Source organism: Somniosus microcephalus, chromosome 4, assembly GCF_052327205.1.
Source record: "Somniosus microcephalus isolate GS21.2 chromosome 4, FLI_Smic_1.0, whole genome shotgun sequence".
In the NCBI taxonomy this organism is placed as follows: domain Eukaryota; kingdom Metazoa; phylum Chordata; class Chondrichthyes; order Squaliformes; family Somniosidae; genus Somniosus; species Somniosus microcephalus.
In genome coordinates, this window is record NC_140990.1 from 84,130,299 (window position 1) to 84,153,122 (window position 22,824).

Genomic DNA, 22,824 nt, shown 5'->3' on the forward strand with positions numbered 1-22,824 from the left:
GTAAAGCCTGTTTCCTCCCTGGATCCCAGGGCACAGTGAAAGGTAATAACCGATATGGGGCAAAGGCAGTTATAAGGATTTCGCTCACAGATCAGCCGTGATCTCACTGAATGGTGGAACAGACTCGAGGGGCTAAATAGCCTCCTCCTGTTCCTATAACTGACAGAACAAATATGGTTCAGTCCTTGATGTGATTAACAGTAGCAATAACAGCAGAATCGAACCCCTGCAGTCACTTGTGACCTCGCTGGTGTTTCAGCAGGGTGAATGATCGAGTGAATCCCTTCCCACACACAGAGCAGGTGAATGCCCTCTCCCCAGTGTGAACTCGTTGGTGTCTCAGAAGCTCGGATGAATTCGCGAATCCCTTCCCACACTCAGAGCAGGTGAACAACCTCTCCCCAGTGTGAGCTCTCTGGTGTCTCTGAAGGTGTGATAACTGAGTGGATCCCTTCTCACACACGGAGCAGGTGAACGGCCTCTCCCCAGTGTGAATACGTTGGTGTGTCAGCAGTTCGTTTCTGCCTTTAAAAATCTTCTCACAGTCAGAACATTTAAAAGGTCTGTTATCTGTGTGAATACCCTGGTGTTTCAGCAGGTTGGATAAAGTAGTGAATCCCTTCCCACATTCAATGCAGGTGAACGGCCTCTCCCCGGTGTGAACTCTCAGGTGTATCTGGAGGTTGGACGACAGAGTGAATCCCTTCCCACACACGGAGCAGGTGAACGGCCTCTCCCCGGTATGACTGCGTCGATGAGTTTCCAGCTTGGACGGGTAATTGAATCCCTTCCCACAGTCCCCACATTTCCAGGGTTTCTCTGTGGTGCGGGTGTCCTTGTGTCTCTCCAGGTTGGATGATCAGTTGAAGCCTCGTCCACACACACAACACGTGTATGGTTTCTCCCCGCTGTGAACGGCGCGAGGTTTTTTCAGGCTGTGAAACTGGTTAAAGCTCTTTCCACAGTCAGTGCACTGGAACACTCTCACTCGGGTGTGTGTGTCTCGGTGCTTTTCCAGTCACACTGATGTTTGAAATCTTTTCCCACAGACAGAACAGACAAACATTTCTCCTTCCACATTCAAAGGCTGAGGATATTCAGGTCCTGATAAAGCAATCGACCCAGTCAGATCTTGATGTGATGTCTGGTTTGAGCTTCCTGCCTGCAAATCCTCCCATTCTAATATCCTGTAAAAGGAGTTTATATAGAATTATATAGAATATACAGCACAGGCCATTCGGCCCAACTAGTCTGTGCTGTGTGTTCATACACCACACAAGTGTCCTCCCACTCCATCTACCTCATCTCAGCCTTTCAGCATATGTTTCTATTCCGTTCTCTCATGTGCTCATCTCGTTTCCTTTGAAAGCATCAACGCTATTTGCTTCAACCACTTCCTGTATTAGCGATCCCACCACCAAACACATCTTCCCCTCACCTCCCCTTTCAGCATTCCGAAGGGACTGCTCACTCTACATCACCCTGGTTCACTCCTCTATCACCCACAACACCCCTTCCCCTTCGCCCAGCACCTTCCCGTGCAAGTGCAGGAGATGGAACACCTGCCCTTTTACCTCCTCCCTTCCCACTGTCCAGGGCCCCAAACACCCCTTCCAGGTGAAACAGCGATTTACTTGTACTTCTTGCAATTTAGTGTGCTGTATTCGCTGCTCCCGATGCAGTCTCCTCTACATTGGGAAGACCAAACACAGATTGGGTGACCGCTTTGCGGAACACCTCCGTTCAGTCCGTAAGGGTGACCCCGAGCTTCCGGTCGCCTGTCACTTTAATTCTCCGCTTCACTCCCACTCTGACCTCTCTGTCCTCGGCCTCTTACACTGTTCCAATGAAGCTCAACGTAAGCTCGAGGAACAGCACCTCATCTTTCGATTAGGTACTTTACAGCCTTCTGGACTCAACATCGAGTTCAACAATTTCAGACCATAACCTCGGCCCCAATCATTTTTTCTCTCTCTCACATGGCAGCTGTTGATCATCCTGCCATTGCCATTTACACTTCATCTAGAGCCATCTTTTGTTTCTTAACTTGTCCCATTACCATCTCTTTTTGCCTCGCACCATCATCCCTTTTGTCTCTTCATCTCTCCTGCCTTCCATCCTATCACAGACCTTCCCTTTGTTCTTTCCTCCCCTCCCCCCTCTCCCTGCCCCTACACTTGCTTTAAAACCGGTTACATCTCCAACTTTTTCCAGTTCTGACGAAGGGTCATTGACCTGAAACGTTAACTCTGTTTCTCTCTCTACAGATGCTGCCTCACCTGCTGAGTACTTCCAGCATTTTATGTTTTTATTCCTGTATTAGCGAGTTCCACATTCTAACCACTCTCTGAGTAAAGACGTTTCTCCTCATTTCCCTGTTGGATTTATTAGTAACTATCTTGTATTTATGGCCCCTAGTTTTGGATTCTCTCCACATCTATCCTGTCCAAGCCATTTATAATTTTAAAGACCTCTATCAGGTCTCCTCTAAGTCTTCCCTTTTCTGAAGAAAAAATCCCCAACCTGTTCAATCTTTCCCGATAGCTGCACACTCTCAGTTTACAAAAGCCATCACTGTGAGTCCAGGATAGAAATTGAGAACATTCTCTCCTCCTGGTTCCTGTCCCAAGGTGGCCGCGCATGCGCCCTGCTCTGACTTTAAACCCTTGGGTAACCCGGGCGAGTCACTGACCAATCAAACCCGCAGCTGGACACACACCTGACACACAATCCACCAATGGTTTTCACCCCTGGGGCACTTGGATCAGGTGCCGTGATGCCCCCCCTGACTCATTGTTCCTGCACCAAGATGGCCGCACAGTGAAGCTTCCCACTCTCCGTTACCAGGATGGCGGCCGTTAACCTGGGACTACTAGCGGGAAAAAGCCCCGCAGCAGCAATCGCGGGACCATTAGGTTATTGATCGGGGCTTGCGGCCTACACCAGGTGTTTATGAAGCCTATCCGCCCATATTCCGGTTCATTACGCCTCCGAGCAACCCGCTGCCGATCCGATTCTCCAGCCTTTGTCCTTTCCCAACACTCACACTGCGCATGCTCCATCGCGGTCTGGTGCTGCGCCTGCGCACTGGGCTCCTGTAGTGTGGATAGGGCACATTCACTCGCGCGGGGAATGTTGGGTAAAAACATCGCCATTGAAAGCCCATATTAGCACATAGAAAATTATTATCTGTGATAGGCGTGAGATTGGGGCCGGAGGGCCAAGCAATAAAATTAGGATGCAAATTACACTGAAACCCAAGTGCACGGGCCATCTGCTATAGTTCTGTCCTGGATGTGATTAACATCAGCAACAGCAGAATCCAACCCCTGCAGTCACTTGTGAACTCGCTGGTGTTTCAGCAGGTGGGTAAACGAGTGAATTTCTTCCGACACACACATTTAAACAAACAGCTTTTGTTCAGTATTGTGTCTCAAATCCTTTGACCTTTTAACGCTGGAGTGTTAATAGGTGGGAAAACTGAGTAAATTCCTTCCCACACGTGAAGTATCTAACCGATCTCTCTCTAGTGTGACTGTGCTGGTGTGTCAGTAAATGGGATGACCGAGTGAATCCCTTTCCACACACACAGCTGCTGAACGGCCTCTCCCCTGTGTGAACATGCTATTGTGTCTGTAGGCTAGGGTGTACCTGCAGGATTTAGTAAATATTATTAGGATTCTATAAGCATTTTTATATAACTATAATATGTGAAATTGTATGTTAAAAGCCTAAAAGCCTGTATAAAATGGCAAATGGCTGAGAGCAAAGCAGGATGGGAAATATGCCAACCTGACTAAAAAAAACTGCTGTTCCCAATTACCGAAGTAACAGAATGTAGTGCTAAGTTTATTGAGACGAGGAATTCAGCAATATTATGCTTAAAGGGATAAAAACTAGAGAAAGAGATAGGAGTTGGAGACATCCTTCATTGGTACAGCTATAGGATGGACCGACTATTTAGAAAATATTCTAGAAAATGCTCTGTGAAAAGTGAAGATCTGAGATAAGGGTACTTTGTTACGCATAGAGAAAAAGTCAGAAGGATCAACCAGGTCATAAGATGGCTAACGAGGGAAGCAAGACTTTTTACCAGGTGTCAGAGAGCAGAGTTGACTAAAGTGGACTGGGAAAATAGATCAAAGTGTAAGACGGTACATGAGCAGTGGTGTACATTCAAGGAGAAATTTCACAACTTTCAAGAAAAATATATTCCACTGAGGAAAAAGGGGCTTAAAAGAAAAAACAGCCATCCGTGGCTAAGTAAAGTAATAAAGGATAGTATCCGACTGAAAACAAGGGCATATAAAGTAGCCAAATCTAGTGGGAGGATAGAAGATTGGGAAGCATTTAAAAGCCAGCAAAGAATAACGAAAAGATTAATTAAGAAAGGGAAGATAGATTATGAAAGTAAACTAGCAAAAAATATAAAAACAGATAGCAAGAGTTTCTACAGTTATATAAAAAGAAAAAGGGTGGCTAAAGTGAATGTTGGTCCCTTAGAGGACGAGACCGGGAAATTAGTGGTGGGGAACATGGAGATGGCAAAAACGCTGAACAAATATTTTGTATCAGTCTTTACAGTAGAGGACACTAAAAATATCCCAACACTGGACAAACAGGGGGCTATAGTGGGGGAGGAGCTAAACACAATTAAAATCACTAAGGAGGTGGTACTCGGTAAGATAATGGGACTAAAGGCAGATAAATCCCCTGGACCTGATGGCTTACATCCTAGGGTCTTGAGAGAAGTAGCGGTAGGGATTGTGGATGCATTAGTGGTAATTTTCCAAAACTCCCTGGATTTGGGAAAAGTCCCAGCAGATTGGAAAACTGCTAATGTAACACCCTTATTTAAAAAGGGAAGTAGACAAAAGGCTGGAAACTATAGACCAGTTAGCCTAACATCTGTGGTTGGTAAAATGTTGGAGAGTCCATTATTAATGAAGCAGTAACAGGACATTTGGATAAGCATAATTTAATCAGACAGAGTCATCACGGTTTTATGAAGGGGACGTCATGTTTGACAAGTTTGCTCGAATTCTTTGAGGACATAACAAACAGGGTGGATAAAGGGGAACCAGTGGATGTGGTGTATTTGGACTTCCAAAAGGCATTTGACAAGGTGCCACACAAAAGTTTACTGCACAAGATAAAAAATCACGGGATTGGGGGTAATATACTGGCATGGGTGGAAGATTGGTTATCTAACAAAAAACAGAGAGTTGGGATAAATGGTTCATTCTCGGGTTGGCAATCAGTGACTAGTGGTGTTCCGCAGGGGTCAGTGCTGGGACCCCAACTCTTTACAATCTATATTAACGATTTGGAGGAAGGGACCGAGTGCAATGTATCCAAGTTTGCCGACAATACAAAGATGGGAGGGAAAGCAGTGAGTGAGGAGGACATAAAAAACCTGCAAAAGGACATAGACAGGCTAAGTGAGTGGGCAGAAATTTGGCAGATGGAATATAATGTTGGAAATTGTGAGGTTATGCACTTTGGCAGAAAAAAATCAAAGAGCAAGTTATTATCGTGCTTGACTAATCTATTGGAATTTTTTGAGGGAGTAACTGGTAGAATAGATGGGGGAGAGCCAGTAGATGTGGTGTACCTGGACTTCCAAAAGGCCTTCGATAAGGTCCCACATAAAAGATTAGCATGGAAAATTGAGGCTCATGGGATAAAGGGGAAAGTTTTGGCGTGGATAGGGAACTGGCTGTCAGATAGAAAACAGAGAGTTGGAATAAACGGCTCATTTTCTGAATGGCAGGCAGTAACAAGTGGGGTACCACAGGGATCTGTCCTGGGCCCCCAGCTGTTCACAATTTACATTAATGACCTGGATCAGGGAGTCGGATGCAGCATTTCCAAATTTGCAGACGACACTAAACTAGGAGGTGGGGTGGGCTCAGAGGAAGAGACCAGGAAGCTCCAGAGCGATTTGGACAGACTGGACGATTGGGCGGATAAATGGCAGATGCACTATAATGTGGACAAGTGCGAAGTTATCCACCTTGGGTGCAGGAACGGGAGGGCAAATTATTATTTAAATGGCAATAGATTGGGAGAGGGGGAAGTACAGAGAGACCTGGGTGTTCTTGTACACCAGTCACTGAAGGCGAGCATGCAGGTGCAACAGGCGGTCAAGAAGGCAAACGGTATGCTGGCCTTCATAGCAAAAGGGTTAGAATACAGGAACAGGGATACCTTGCTGCAGCTGTACAGGGCACTGGTGAGACCACACCTCGAGTACTGTGTACAGTTTTGGTCGCCTCATCTGAGGAAGGATGTTCTTGCCATGGAGGGGGTGCAGCGGCGATTCACCAGGCTGATACCAGGAATGGCGGGAATGACCTATGAGGAGAGACTATGTAGTTTAGGGATGTACACACTGGAGTTTAGAAGATTGAGAGGGGACCTCATAGAAGTGTATAAAATTCTGACAGGTCTAGACAGACTGGATGCAGAAGGAATGTTTCCCTTGGCGGGTGAGAACAGAACTAGAGGACATAATTTAAGGATAAGGGCTAAACCATTTAGGACAGAGATGAGGGGGAATTTCTTCACTCAGAGAGTGGTGAACCTGTGGAACTCATTGCCACAGAGGGCAGTGTACGCCAGCTCATTAAATATATTTAAGAGGGAATTAGATATATTTCTACGGGCAAAAGGGGTTAAGGGTTACGGAGAGAAGGCGAGGACGGGATACTGAATTAAAGGATCAGCCATGATCTCATTAAATGGCGGAGCAGGCACGAAGGGCCGAATGGCCTACTCCTGCTCCTATCTTCTATGTATCTATGTATCTATGTATTATCTAAATGGAGAGAAACTGCAAAGTGCTACAGTACAAAGGGATCTGGGGGACCTGGTGCATGAAACACAATTGGCTGGTATGCAGGTACAGCAGGTGATCAGGAAGGCCAATGGAATCTTGGCTTTTATTGCAAGGGGGATGGAGTATAAAAGCAGGGAAGTCTTGCTTCAGTTATACAGGGTACTGGTGAGGCCACACCTGGAATACCGCATACAGTTTTGGTTTCCATATTTAAGAAAAGATATACTTGCTCTCGAGGCAGTTCAGAGAAGGTTCACTCGGTTGATTCCGGAGATGAGGGGGTTGACGTATGAGGAAAGGTTGAGTAGGATGGGCCTCTACTCATTGGAATTCAGAAGAATGAGAGGTGATCTTATTGAAACATATAAGATTGTGAGGGGGCTTGATCGGGTGGATGCGGTGAGGATGTTTCCACTGATGGGTGAGACTAGAAATAGGGGGCATAATCTTAGAATAAGGGGCTACCCTTTCAAAACTGAGATGAGGAGAAACTTCTTCACTCAGAGGGTAGTAAATCGATGGAATTTGCTACCTCAGAGAGCTGTGGAAGCTGCGACATTAAATAAATTTAAAACGGAGATAGACAGTTTCCTAGCTGATAAGGGAATTAGGGGTTACGGGGAGTGGGCAGGGAAGTGGACGTGAGTCTAGGTTCGGATCAGCCATGATCCTATTGAATGGTGGAGCAGGCCCAAGGGGCCGTATGGCGTACTCCTGCTCCTACTTCTTATGTTCTTATGTAATTACTGCCACGTAAGCAAAACAAGAGCAAAAAGGGTATAAAGGTACAGGTTTTGAACATCGAAAGCGCGCACCATGTAACCAGAGATTGATAGGAGCTTTGGTCAACAGAACACAGCAAGATCCCAAGTAAGCGAGCTTCGGTCAACGGAACACAGCAACATACATCAGGAGACTTGCGCCGCGGTCACTCGAACGAACAGACTGCGACTACCTTCTTGTTCAATATTACTTCTTTGTACTGGATGTTTAATACTTAATAAACCTGTTTTACTGATACACAATATATCTGTACCCAGAGTGGTTTGTGTAGTCACGGACTGTTTTACTGATACACAATATACCTGTACCCAGAGTGGTTTGTGCAGTCACGGACAGTTTTACTGATACACGCTATACCTGTACCCAGAGTGGTTTGTGTAGTCACGGACTGTTTTACTGATACACACTATACCTGTACCCAGAGTGGTTTGTGTAGTCATGGACTGTTTTACTGATACACAATACACCTGTACCCAGGGTTGTTTGTGTAGTCACGGACTGTTTTACTGATACACACTATACCTGTACCAGAGTGGTTTGCGTAGTCACTGACTGTTTTACTGATACACAATATACCTGTACCCAGAGTGGTTTGTGTAGTCACGGATTGTTTTACTGATACACAATATAACTGTACCCAGAGTGGTTTGTGTGTAGTCATGGACTGTTTTACTCAAACACAATATACCTGTACCCAGAGTGGTTTGTGTAGTCACGGACTGTTTTACTGATACACAATATACCTGTACCCAGAGTGGTTTGTGTAGTCACGGACTGTTTTACTGATACACAATATACCTGTACCCAGGGTGGTTTGTGTAGTCACAGACTGTTTTACTGATACACAATATACCTGTACCCAGGGTGGTTTGCGTAGTCACGGACTGTTTTACTGATACACAATATACCTGTACCCAGAGTGGTTTGTGTAGTCACGGACTGTTTTAGTGATACACAATATACCTGTACCCAGGGTTGTTTATGTAGTCACGGACTGTTTTACTGATACACAATATACCTGTACCCAGAGTGGTTTGTGCAGTCACGGACAGTTTTACTGATACACAATATACCTGTACCCAGAGTGGTTTGTGTAGTCACTGACTGTTTTACTGATACACAATATACCTGTACCCAGTGTGGTTTGTGTAATCACGGACTGTTTTACTGATACACAATATACCTGTACCCAGGGTGGTTTATGTAGTCACGGACTGTTTTACAGATACACAATATACCTGTACCCAGGGTTGTTTGTGTAGTCACGGACTGTTTTACTGATACACACTATACCTGTACCCAGAGTGGTTTGTGTAGTCATGGACTGTTTTACAGATACACAATATACCTGTACCCAGGGTGGTTTGTGTAGTCACAGACTGTTTTACTGATACACACTATACCTGTACCCAGAGTGGTTTGTGTAGTCACGGACTGTTTTACTGATACACAATATACCTGGACCCAGAGTGGTTTGTGTAGTCATGGACTGTTTTACTGATACACAATATACCTGTACCCAGGGTGGTTTGTGTAGTCACTGACTGTTTTACTGATACACACTATACCTGTACCCAGAGTGGTTTGTGTAGTCACGGACTGTTTTACTGATACACAATATACCTGTGCCCAGAGTGGTTTGTGTAGTCATTGTGATGAAATATTCCATTCATCACTGCCTGTGACTGTGGTTGGTTTCAGGTTTCAGTTCCCTTACCTCAGTTCCGTCTCCTCACCATTGTATTGTATATTGTAATGTATTGTGTGTAGGGCTCCGCCCATACCTGGCCCCTATGTAAGCAAGCTCAGTCTGGCCTCATATCCAGTACTGCAGACGTCCAGATGGAAGATACCTCTCTCCACTGCGTGTTACCTTCTAAGTTAATAAAAGCCTTGTTTTGTTTCGCTAACATCGAGTCTCGGAATTATTGAGGCACATCAGTCATGGACTGTTTTACTGATACACAATATACCTGTACCCAGAGTGGTTTGTGTAGTCACGGACTGTTTTACTGATACACAATATACCTGTACCCAGAGTGGTTTGTGTAGTCACGGACTGTTTTACTGATACACAATATACCTGTACCCAGAGTGGTTTCTGTAGTCACGGACTGTTTTGCTGATACACAATATACCTGTACCCACAGTGGTTTGTGTAGTCACAGATTGTTTTACTGATACACAATATACCTGTACCGAGGGTGGTTTGTGTAGTCACGGACTGTTTTACAGATACACAATATACCTGTACCCAGGGTGGTTTGTGTAGTCACGGACTGTTTTACTGATACACAATATACCTGTCCCCAGGGTGGTTTGTGTAGTCACGGACTGTTTTACTGATACACAATATACCTGTACCCAGGGTGGTTTGTGCAGTCACGGGCTGTTTTACTGATACACAATATACCTGTACCCAGAGTGGTTTGTGTAGTCACTGACTGTTTTACTGATACACAATATACCTGTACCCAGAGTGGTTTGTGTAGTCACCGACTGTTTTACTGATGCACAATATACCTGTACCCAGAGTGGTTTGTGTAGTCACGGACTGTTTTACTGATACACAATATACCTGTACCCAGGGTGGTTTGTGTAGTCATGGACTGTTTGACTGATACACAATATACCTGTACCCAGAGTGGTTTGTGTAGTCACGGACTGTTTTACTGATACACAATATACCTGTACCCACAGTGGTTTGTGTAGTCACAGACTGTTTTACTGATACACAATATACCTGTACCCAGGGTGGTTTGTGTAGTCACGGACTGTTTTACAGATACACAATATACCTGTACCCAGGGTTGTTTGTGTAGTCACGGACTGTTTTACTGATACACAATATACCTGTACCCAGGGTGGTTTGTGTAGTCACGGACTGTTTTACTGATACACAATACACCTGTACCCAGAGTGGTTTGTGTAGTCACGGACTGTTTTACTGATACACAATATACCTGTACCCAGAGTGGTTTGTGTAGTCACGGACTGTTTTACTGACACACAATATACCTGGACCCAGAGTGGTTTGTGTAGTCATGGACTGTTTTACTGATACACAATATACCTGTACCCAGGGTGGTTTGTGTAGTCACTGACTGTTTTACTGATACACACTATACCTGTACCCAGAGTGGTTTGTGTAGTCACGGACTGTTTTACTGATACACAATATACCTGTACCCAGAGTGGTTTGTGTAGTCATGGACTGTTTTACTGATACACAATATACCTGTACCCAGAGTGGTTTGTGTAGTCACGGACTGTTTTACTGATACACAATATACCTGTACCCAGGGTGGTTTGTGTAGTGACTGACTGTTTTACTGATACACAATATACCTGTACCCAGAGCGGTTTGTGTAGTCACGGACTGTTTTACTGATACACAATATACCTGTACCCAGAGTGGTTTGTGCAGTCACGGACTGTTTTACTGATGCACAATATACCTGTACCCAGAGTGGTTTGTGCGGTCACGGACTGTTTTACTGATACACAATATACCTGTACCCAGAGTGGTTTTTGTAGTCACGGACTGTTTTACTGATGCACAATATACCTGTACCCAGTGTGGTTTGTGTAGTCACAGACTGTTTTACTGATACACAATATACCTGTACCCAGAGTGGTTTGTGTAGTCACGGACTGTTTTACTGATACAGAATATACCTGTACCCAGTGTGGTTTGTGTAGTCACGGACTGTTTTACTGATACACAATATACCTGTACCCAGGGTGGTTTGTGTAGTCACGGACTGTTTTACTGATACACAATATACCTGTACCCAGGGTGGTTTGTGCAGTCACGGGCTGTTTTACTGATACACAATATACCTGTACCCAGAGTGGTTTGTGTAGTCACTGACTGTTTTACTGATACACAATATACCTGTACCCAGAGTGGTTTGTGTAGTCACCGACTGTTTTACTGATGCACAATATACCTGTACCCAGAGTGGTTTGTGTAGTCACGGACTGTTTTACTGATACACAATATACCTGTACCCAGGGTGGTTTGTGTAGTCATGGACTGTTTGACTGATACACAATATACCTGTACCCAGAGTGGTTTGTGTAGTCACGGACTGTTTTACTGATACACAATATACCTGTACCCACAGTGGTTTGTGTAGTCACAGACTGTTTTACTGATACACAATATACCTGTACCCAGGGTGGTTTGTGTAGTCACGGACTGTTTTACAGATACACAATATACCTGTACCCAGGGTTGTTTGTGTAGTCACGGACTGTTTTACTGATACACAATATACCTGTACCCAGGGTGGTTTGTGTAGTCACGGACTGTTTTATTGATACACAATACACCTGTACCCAGAGTGGTTTGTGTAGTCACGGACTGTTTTACTGATACACAATATACCTGTACCCAGAGTGGTTTGTGTAGTCACGGACTGTTTTACTGACACACAATATACCTGGACCCAGAGTGGTTTGTGTAGTCATGGACTGTTTTACTGATACACAATATACCTGTACCCAGGGTGGTTTGTGTAGTCACTGACTGTTTTACTGATACACACTATACCTGTACCCAGAGTGGTTTGTGTAGTCACGGACTGTTTTACTGATACACAATATACCTGTACCCAGAGTGGTTTGTGTAGTCACGGACTGTTTTACTGATACACAATATACCTGTACCCAGGGTGGTTTGTGTAGTGACTGACTGTTTTACTGATACACAATATACCTGTACCCAGAGCGGTTTGTGTAGTCACGGACTGTTTTACTGATACACAATATACCTGTACCCAGAGTGGTTTGTGCAGTCACGGACTGTTTTACTGATACACAATATACCTGTACCCAGTGTGGTTTGTGTAGTCACAGACTGTTTTACTGATACACAATATACCTGTACCCAGAGTGGTTTGTGTAGTCACGGACTGTTTTACTGATACAGAATATACCTGTACCCAGTGTGGTTTGTGTAGTCACGGACTGTTTTACTGATACACAATATACCTGTACCCAGAGTGGTTTGTGTAGTCACGGACTGTTTTACTGATACACAATATAACTGTACCCAGAGTGGTTTGTGTGGTCACGGACTGTTTTACTGATACACAATATACCTGTACCCAGAGTGGTTTGTGCAGTCACGGACTGTTTTACTGATACACAATATACCTGTATCCAGAGTGGTTTGTGCAGTCACGGACTGTTTTACTGATACACAATATACCTGGACCCAGAGTGGTTTGTGTAGTCATGGACACAATATTGTAAGAGCTTATTAAAGCTACATGTCAGTAGGTGAGATGAGCGAGTGAATCTCTTTTTAAACTCAGCTGGTGTGCAGCCTCTCCCCGGTGTGACTGTATCCATGAGTTTCCACCTCAGATGGGCAACTGAATCCGTTCCCACTGTCAACAACAACAACAACTTGAATTTATATGTCGCCTATAATGTCGAAGAAACGTCCCAAGGCCTTCGCAGTGATCCCCAGTGTCCTGGCCAATATTTATCCCTGAATCAACATCACAAAAAATAGATTATCTGGTCATTATCACATTGCTGTTGTGGGAACTTGCTGTGTGCAATTTGGCTGCTGTGTTTCCTACATTACAACAGTGACTGCACTTCAAAAGTACTTCATTGGCTGTAAAGCGATTTGGGACATCCTGCGGTTGTGAAAGGTGCTATATAAATGCAAGTCTTTCTTTCTTTCACAGGAGCATTAACAGTCCCCACATTAACACTGTAGATCCCCGGCACGTCTGTGCTTCTGTCTGGAATTTGGTCTCCCAATCACTGCGATAATTTCCATGCAATAAACATGGAAATACACATATTTGCCAACGTAAGTCAGTGGCTCTGATAAATGGTCTGTTACATCGCGTAACATCCCTATGGTTGTAAAACAGCAGATCCTCTGGCCCAGGATGAGCCGTGCCTTGGTAGATCTGCTGGTGATGTAATACAAACGGTCATTGTTTGTGTATTCCATGTTTGTTGCATCACACCAATTTATTTTAGTCAATTTTCTCACAGCTGATTGTCTTATAGGTGAACTTATTCCAACAATCTTAATAACTCGTGTTCCTTTTACCAAGGTGTTTACCAAGGAAGACGACTTCGCCAAAGCCACGGTAAACGAGGAGGTTGCTGGGATACTGGATGATATAAAGGTAGATATAGAGGAGGTACGAGAAAGGCTGGCAGTACTTAAAGTGGATAAGTCACCCAGTCCAGATGGGAGGCATCCCAGGATGCTGAGGTAAGTAAGGGTAGAAATTGTGGAGGTGCTGGCCACAATTTCCAAATCCTCCTTAGATACCGGGGTGATGGCAGAGGACTGGAGGATTGAAAATGTTACACACTTGTTTGAAAAAGGGGAGAAGGATAAATCTGGCAATTACAGGCCAGTCAGTTTAACGTCGGTGGTGGGGAAGCTTTTAGAAACAATAATCCGGGAGAAAGTTAACAGCCACTCGGACAAGCATGGACTGAAAGGCGAGCCAGCATGGATTTGTTAAGAGCAAGTCGTGTTTGACTAACTGGATTGAGTTTTTTGATGCGGGAACAGAGAGGGTGGATGAGGGCGGAGCAATTGATGTTGTGTATATGGACTTTCAAAAGGCATTTGATAAAGTACCACATAATGGGCTTGTTAGCAAAACTGAAGCCCATGGGATAAAAGGGGCAGTAGCAGCATGGATACAAAGGTGGCTACAGGATAGAAAACAGAGTTGTGGTGAATGGTTATTTTTCGGACTGGAGGGAGGTATAGAGTGGTGTTCCCCAGGGGTTCAGTACTAGGACCACTGCTTTTTGATAGACATTAATGACTTGGACTTGTGGGTAGAGGGCACAATTATGAAATTTTCAGATGACACGAAACTTGGAACTGCAGTAAACAGTGAGGAAAATAGTAATACATTTCAAGAGGACATAGACAGGCTGGTGGAATGGGCAGACACACGGCACGTGAAATTAAACACAGTAAAGTGTGAGGTGATACATTTTGATGGGAAGAATGAGGAGCGACAATACACACTAAATGGTACAATTTTATAGGGGGTGCAAGAACAGAGAGACCTGGGGGTGTTTGTGCACAAATCTTCGAAGTTAACAAAGCAGATACTAAAGCAATTGGGATCCTGGGCTTTGTAAATAGAGGCATTGAGTACAAAAGCCAGGAGGTTTATGCAAAACCAATATAACACACTAGTTCGGCCTCAGCTGGAGTATTGTGTAACATGGGAGGAAGGAATAGAAGGAGATGCTGATAGGGTGAGATGAAGAGAGATGGGAGGAGTCTCGTGTGGAGCATAAACACCGCATGGACCAGTTGGGCCGAATGGCCTGTTTCTGTGCTGTACAATCTATGTAATAAGAGAGGAAAGAATGTTCCATAGAAACTAGAATTATCTGTTCTGCAGTTTTATCCTGAACTTTTTACAGGGAATACCATCAGCCTTTGAATGTGGAAGGAGAAATGTTTGTCTGTTCTGTCTGTGGGAAAAGATTTCAAACATCAGTGTGACTGGAAAAGCACCGAGATACACACACCTGAGTGAGAGTGTAGTGTATGTACTTTGAAGAAGGAACTATATTCTGCAGCCCCTGTATAGTGCAGTACCAGTAGTGACCACCCCGGTATATAAGCCAGTGTAGTAACTTTGTATAGTAGTTCCAGTTTTGTCTCCATTCAGTAAACACCTGTTATAGCCAACTCCTGCAGTCCGTGTCTCAATTACACACGGACGTTACACTGGCGACGAACAGATCCGAACTTACCTACAGTTCTGCACCACCTCACGGGGATCCATCCCTGAAGCGAAGTTGTTAGAGGTCGAGGCCAGAAGGAAGAAATCCAAAAAGAAAAAAAAACAAACAGAAGAAACGGGCGTCGACCGTGGGCAACCGCCCTCTGATTCATCGAATTCGAAGATTTGCAGGAGAGGCTGTCGAGAGCTGGGCTTGGTTATCCAGTCTATGGTGTTCCAGCTAATCGGGCTGGTGGCAGGTAGTACACTGATCCTTCCTGGGCTGCGGCGGGCTAGAGCTCGATCGGGTGGCTTTTCAACGGGGCCGAGCAGCGTTGTCGGGAAGAGGAGAGAGAGAGAGAGGGTGGAGCACACAGGGTGCGGCCGGTGCTACGAAGCCGGGCAGCGTACAGACCCAAGAAGAGGGAGGAAAGTGTCCCATAGGGTCTGCTCTGACGACGGGAACAGTAATTAAAATAAAAGAAATTAGAAGTGCAGAGAGCCGCGAGGAGCTGCAGTTTGCCACGGGGACCGCGGAGAGCGGCGTTGGCAGCAGCGCGGGGGGGAAGTGCGCGAAGACCATAGGGCGTCGCCATCAAGGCATAAAAACGCCAGCAACAGCGCTAGCAGCAGCGGAAAAGACAGAAAGCGCGGGAGGCGCCATCTTAATCCAGCGGGGAAGAAGGCAAAGCGCGGGAGGCGCCATTTTGTTCAATCGGGGAAGGAGGCAAAGCGCGGGAGGTGCCATCTTAGATCTCCAAGATGCCGAAGACTGGCAATATCACTGCCTTCGATAATGCAATAGAAGACTGGACCACGTATGTGGAAAGAGTCGAAGTATATTGCAAGGCAAATGAAGTAGCCGATGAGAAAAAAGGCATTGGTACTACTAAACTTAATGGGCGCAAGAACGTACGGCCTATAGCGGAACCTGATCACTCCAGTCAAACCGATGGCGAAGAGTTTTAACATAATTGTTGATATCCTACAGGAACACCTAAATCCTACACCGCTGCTGATAGCAGAAAGATTTAAATTCCACAAGAGAAATCAGCATAAAGATGAGAGCAATGCTGATTACCTTACGGAACTACGCAAACTATCAAAGCACTGCCAGTTTGGAGCAGGACTGGCAGATACCCTACGGGACAAATTTGTCTGTGGACTCCTGAGTGAAGGAACCCAGAAGAGGTTACTCTCAGAGAAAGAGCTGACGCTAGATAAGGCTTTCAGCGTGGCAGTATCGTACGAAGCAGCAGCAAGAGGAGCTGTGAAAATACAGCAAAAGCCACAGGAATACGGCACCCATGAAATGACACGGGGATTTGAAAAATGTTATCGCTGCGGCAGAACAACCCATGACCAGAAGGACTGCTGGTCCAAGGACAAAACATGCAGGCAATGCGGAAAGATGGGACACATTGCACGAGTTTGCAGGTCCGGGAAGAAGACTAACGACAACAAAAATACTATTAAGGAAAAGTACAGGAAAGTACAAAAGATGACGGACAGTAGTTCCGAAGACCAGAAGAGCGATAGTGAATCCGGGAACAAGAGACTAAGCTGTCTCAAACTACACAACGTAATCACAAAAGAGGATCACCGAACCATTTGGGTCACCCTCACGATAGCAGGGTCCCAAGTCAAAATGGAATTGGATACAGGATCAGCCCTGACCGTCATGAATCGACGAGACTATGAGCAGCTATTCTCACACATACCCTTGAAAGACACATCCATTGTCTTGAAGACATATACGGGGCAGAAAGTATACCCCAGAGGGAAAATAAGGGTGCCTGTCGAATACAACGGCAAGGAAATACAGAAATTGTATCTGTACATACTGCAAGATGGTGGACCACCGTTATTGGGACGTGAATGGATCAGAAAGATAAGTTTAGACTGGCACTCCATTCAGGCACTGACGGTGGCTGGTAAAAAGGATGACGACGTCACACCTGGATGATTGTCAAAAATCTTGGCTAACGCTAAAGAGGTATTTCAACAAGAACTGGGAACTCTTAAAGGCGTAACCGCCTCGTTAAAAATAGAAGAGAATGCAATTCCCAAGTTTTTCAAAGCAAGACCGGTGCCGTATGCAATTCGCCCAGCCGTCGAGGCAGAGCTGGAGAATCTGGAGAATGCAGGCGTGCTAACTAAGGTAGACTGGAGTGAGTGGGCGACACCCATCATTCCTGTCATGAAGAAAACGTTAAACAATAAGTCTGAGGAGCCAAGGAAGGTTCGCATCTGTGGGGACTTCAAGGTGACTGTGAACCCAGTCCTTCACACAGTACAGTATCCTCTTCCGAGGATAGAAGATATTTTCGCCTCACTATCTGGAGGGAAACGTTTTACAAAAATTGACCTAGCGCAAGCATATTTGCAGATGGAGGTTGAAGAATCCTCTAGGAAATATCTCACGATAAACACTCACAAAGGTCTTTACCAGTATAATCGACTGGTATTCGGAGTTGCATCAGCTCCGGTTATATGGCAAAGAGCGATGGAACAAGTCCTGCAAGGGATTCCGGGGACTCAGTGTTACTTGGACGACATCCTAGTGACAGGTGAAAATGACAGTGAACACCTTGCCAACCTAGAGCAGGTGCTCACTAGACTAAGAGAACACGGGCTACGAGCCAATCGCCCCAAGTGCGAGTTTTTAAAGAAACAAATATCGTATTGTGGCCACGTGATTGATGAAGAGGGGTTACATAAGTCCCCTGACAAAATTGAAGCGGTAGTTAAGGCTCCAGCGTCTGAAAATGTGTCGCAACTGAGGTCATTCCTCGGATTGGTGAATTACTACCATAAGTTTTTGCCGAATTTGTCCACAATTCTGCACCCACTGAATGCCCTGCTACAAACTGGAGTAGCATGGAAATGGAGTGCTGAATGTAAGCGGGCCTTTCAGAAGTGTAAAGGCCTGATCACTTCTAGAGAAGTATTGGCTCACTACACCCCATCACTACCGGTAAGACTGGCGTGTGATGCGTCTCCCTATGGCGTTGGAGCGGTACTGTCACATAAATCCCTTGATGGTTCAGAGAGGCCGATAGCTTTTGCGTCACGCTCGTTAAATGCAGCCGAGCGTAACTACGCCCAGATTGACAGAGAGGCCCTCAGCCTGGTGTGGGGGGTGAAGAAGTTCAATCACTACCTGCACGGTCAGAAATTTTCTCTACTAACTGATCATCAACCTCTTGTCTCCATTTTCAACCCTAAGAAGGGCGTCCCGATAATGACAGCACAACGGCTACAGAGGTGGTCCCTTTTCCTAGGGGCACACCAATATGACATCGAGTACAAAGGAACTAAACAGCATGGGAGTGCTGATGGATTGTCGTGCCTACCGTTGCCGACGGTGGAAGAAGCACCTGCAGTGGATCCTGTGGAGATATTCCACTTGACCATAGTCGAATGTCTACCTGTGACGAATGCAAACATAGAAAAGGAAACACGAAATGACCCGACACTCTCCAGGGTCTATGATTTAATGGTGAAGGGATGGCCAGCACATGGCGAACCACTGTTGCCAGCATTCTCGCCGAGAAGAGAACAGCTGTCAGTGTGCTGAGGAACCTTGATGTGTGGATCCAGAGTAGTAATTCCACCCAAATTGAAGGATAGAGTGCTCAATGAGCTTCATGAGGGTCATCTGGGAGGGGTAAAAATGAAGAACTTAGCCAGAGCGTTTGTGTGGTGGCCGGGAATCGATAGAGAAATCGAAGAGATGACCAAGAGCTGTACAGGATGCCAGAAGGTCCAAAACGCCCCACCACAAGCCCCTCTACATCCATGGGAGTGGCCCTCATCTCCATGGCAAAGGGTACACATTGATTTTGCTGGTCCATTTATGGACTCGATGTTTTTAATTGCGGTGGATGCACATTCAAAGTGGCCAGAGGTAATAAAAATGTCCTCAACCACCACAGAAAAAACCATCACAGTCTTACGAACCATATTCGCCAGAAATGGGCTGCCTGAACAGATTTGCTCCGACAATGGACCACAGTTTGTGTCTGAAGAGTTCCAGAGGTTCTTAAAAAACAATGGTGTTAAGCATTACACATCCGCCCCATATCACCCAGCCACCAATGGATTGGCTGAGAGGTTCGTTCAAACATTCAAGAAGGCTATCAAGGCAATGTGTAATGAAGACATACCCCTACAACACAAGGTGGATTACTTCCTGATTGCCTACCGGAATGCGACACATGCGGTTACCAACCAAACACCAGCCATGATGTTCTTCAATCGAAGACTAAGATACCGCTTGGATTTGGTTAAGCCAAACATCAGAAGAGATGTGGAGAACAGGCAGTTTCAGAATATGAATGAAAGGCCAACCAGGAGTTTTAAGATAGGTCAACCAGTTTTGGCCCGGGACTACCGCACAGAGAAATGGCAGCCAGGAACGATCTGCACACGGCAAGGACCTCTAATGTATACCGTGGACGTTGGAGAGAGCATTGTAAGACGCCATGCTGACCAGATTCTACAGTCACTGGAAAACGTCAAATCCACACTACGATCCGATACACCTGGTGATGAAACCGAAGTACTAATTGCATCTACCTCAGAATCGGTGATATTGGAAGCAGACGAACCAAACAACGACGTTGATCCCGAATCAACTTTGCCAGAAGAACCTGATACCCCAAAGAGGCGTTATCCGGACAGAATTAGGAAGCCTCCTCAAAGACTGAATTTATAATTGCTTAACTTCAGCTAATGTATACAGCAACTGTAATTGTAAATATGTTATTTAATTATTAATCGAATATTATGTACTGTTTAGCTAAAAGGGGAGGAATTGTAGTGCATGTACTTTGAAGAAGGAACTATATTCTGCAGCCCCTGTATACTGCAGTACCAGTAGTGACCACCCCGGTATATAAGCCTGTGCAGTAACTTTGTATAGTAGTTCCATTTTGTCTCCATTCAGTAAACACCTGTTATAACCAACTCCTGCAGTCCGTGTCTCAATTACACACGGACGTTACAGAGTGTTCCAGTGCACTGACTGTGGAAAGAGCTTTAACCAGTTACACAGCCTGAAAAAACATCGCACCGTTCACAGCGGGGAGAAACCGTACACGTGTTCTGTGTGTGTATGAGGCTTTAACTGATCAGCCAACCTGGAGAGACACAAGGACACCCACACCATGGAGAAACCTTGGAAATGTGGGGACTGTGGGAAGGGATTCAATTACCCATCCCAGCTGGAAACTCATCAATGCAGTCACACTGGGGAGAGGCCGTTCACCTGCTCCACGTGTGGGAAGGGATTCACTCAGTCATCCAGTCGGCTGACACACCAAAGTACTCACACCGGCGAGAGGCCGTTCACTTGCTCCGTGTGTGGGAAAGGATTCAATTTTTTGTCCCACCTACTGAGACACCAGCGAGTTCACACTGATGAAAGGCCTTTTAACTGTTCTGATTGTGGGAACAGCTTTAAAAGCTCCGAGGACCTGGTTAAACACCAGTTCATTCACACTGAGAGACAGTTTGGTTGCTCTCACTGCGGGAAGGTGTTCAGACAATCACACAACCTCATTGAACACCAATGGGAGAGGCCGTTCACCTGCACCGTTTGTGGGAAGGGATTCACTTGGTCATCCACCCTTCTGACACACCAGCGAGTTCACACTGGGGAGAGGGCGTTCACCTGCACCATCTGTGGGAAGTGATTCACTTCTTTAACCACCCTCACTGCACACCAAATTGTTCACACTGATGAGAGACCGTTTAAATGTTCTGAATGTGAGAAGATCTTTAAAACCACAAGACATCTACTGAGACACCAGCGAGTTCACACTGGGGAGAGGCCGTTCACATGTCTTGTGTGTGGGAAGGGATTCTTTCAGTCATCCAGCCTTCTGACACGCTGACGCACTCACACTGGGGAGAGACCGTTCACCTGCTCCATGTGTGGGAAGGGATTCACTTATTCATCCCACCTCACTGAACACCAACTTGTTCACACTGATAACAGACCTTTTAAATGTTCTGACTGTGAAAAGAGCTTCAAAAGCACAAAGGATTTGCGGACATATCAACGCACTCACACTGGGGAGAGGCCGTTCACCTGCTCTGAGTGTGGAAAGGGATTCACAAAATCATCCCACCTGTTGACACACTAGCGTGTTCACACTGGGGAGAGGATGTTCATTTGCTCTCACTGTGGGAAGAAGTTCAGGCACTCATCCAACCTCATTGAACACCAGCGAGTTCACACTGGGGAGAGGCAGTTCACCTGCCCCGTGTGTGGGAAGGCATTCACTCAGTCATCCCACCTGCTGACACACCAGCGAGTTCACAAGTGACTGCAGGGGTTGGATTCTGCTGTTATTGTTGCTGTTAATCACATCCAGGACTGAACCATGTTCATTTTGACGGTTGGGGTTTCTTTCTGCTGATGTTAACCACCCTATAACTGGGCTGGAGTTTAATATTCTGGATATATAGCTGATTGTGTTCTCGGGGCTGCAGTGTCCCTTTAAGAGCCGCTGTCTGTGATCTTTCCCCTTAATTCAGGAATTCCCATCAGAAATTAGTTCACAATAAAATTATGAACTTTTACTTCAATCCTAAATTAATCGTTGGTACAAAATTTACAATTTATTGTCTGAAAGTTTCCACTGATTAACAGCTCCAATTAGAAAGTGTTGATCAATCCTCGCTGACAATTCTTACTAACTTGCACATTACACACAGTGGCACCTCCATTATCCACCAGAAAGAAGGGGAATGGGAATTGGTGGAGACTAGAGAATTCCCAAATGTTGCCCCTCCCGTCGGGAACAGCAATCCCCTCGGCACGGGAATGGAAACTTGTCCAATCTAAGTAACAGCTGAGATTAATCTTTCTGGGCCAATGGGGTTGGTTTATATCAGACAGGAGGAGATTGGTGTCAGTGACTGTGAGGTTGGTTAAGATCAGACAGGATATACTAGTCAGCATTGGAGATATATATTATATGATGTGTCAAAGAGTTGATTAACAGCATCATCTCCATTTGATTTCTATTTCTGACACCAGACAACAGAAAAAGGTCATAACAACACGACATAAACAGACTCTTCAGGTGTGAGACATCAGACTTCAGAACAACACGTCTGCCAGCTCTGGCCACAAACCTCAGTACAGTCAACGTTTCAGCAGCTGCAGCCCTGATTAAATAACTAGTAGTTTAACATGTCGAGTAGAGCTTTTGTATTTATATTCAAAATAGAGAAAAAACTGCTCATTGCTGCTCATCAATATCCAAACAACGGAAATGGACACATTTAAATTCCAAGATATTTCACTGTCTTTGAGAGTAGGTTTCCCTCCAAGGAGGACACTCGCCCTCTTTACCTGGTTTCCCTCCAAGGAGGACACTCGCCCTCTTTAGCTGGTTCCTCTTCAAGGAGGACACTCGCCCTCTTTGCTTGCTTCCCCTC

At 45.4% G+C, this 22,824-nt stretch overlaps 1 protein-coding gene and 1 pseudogene across 2 annotated transcripts in view; one reads left to right on the plus strand and one right to left on the minus strand.

The window, feature by feature from the left end:
- Positions 1 to 232: 232 nt before the first annotated feature.
- LOC147119392 (uncharacterized) overlaps positions 233 to 22,824 on the minus strand; it is a 41,038-nt gene continuing 18,446 nt past the window's right edge. Inside the window, exon 4 of one of the 2 annotated variants that reach the window (XM_085985009.1) lies at positions 233 to 665. In XM_085985009.1, the coding sequence (XP_085841135.1) occupies positions 233 to 665 (433 nt within the window). Of the gene's footprint in view, positions 828 to 22,824 lie in introns of both variants that reach the window. The other variant, XM_085985008.1, reaches the window with a different exon arrangement.
- LOC147119393 (uncharacterized) overlaps positions 20,541 to 22,824 on the plus strand; it is a 42,870-nt pseudogene continuing 40,586 nt past the window's right edge.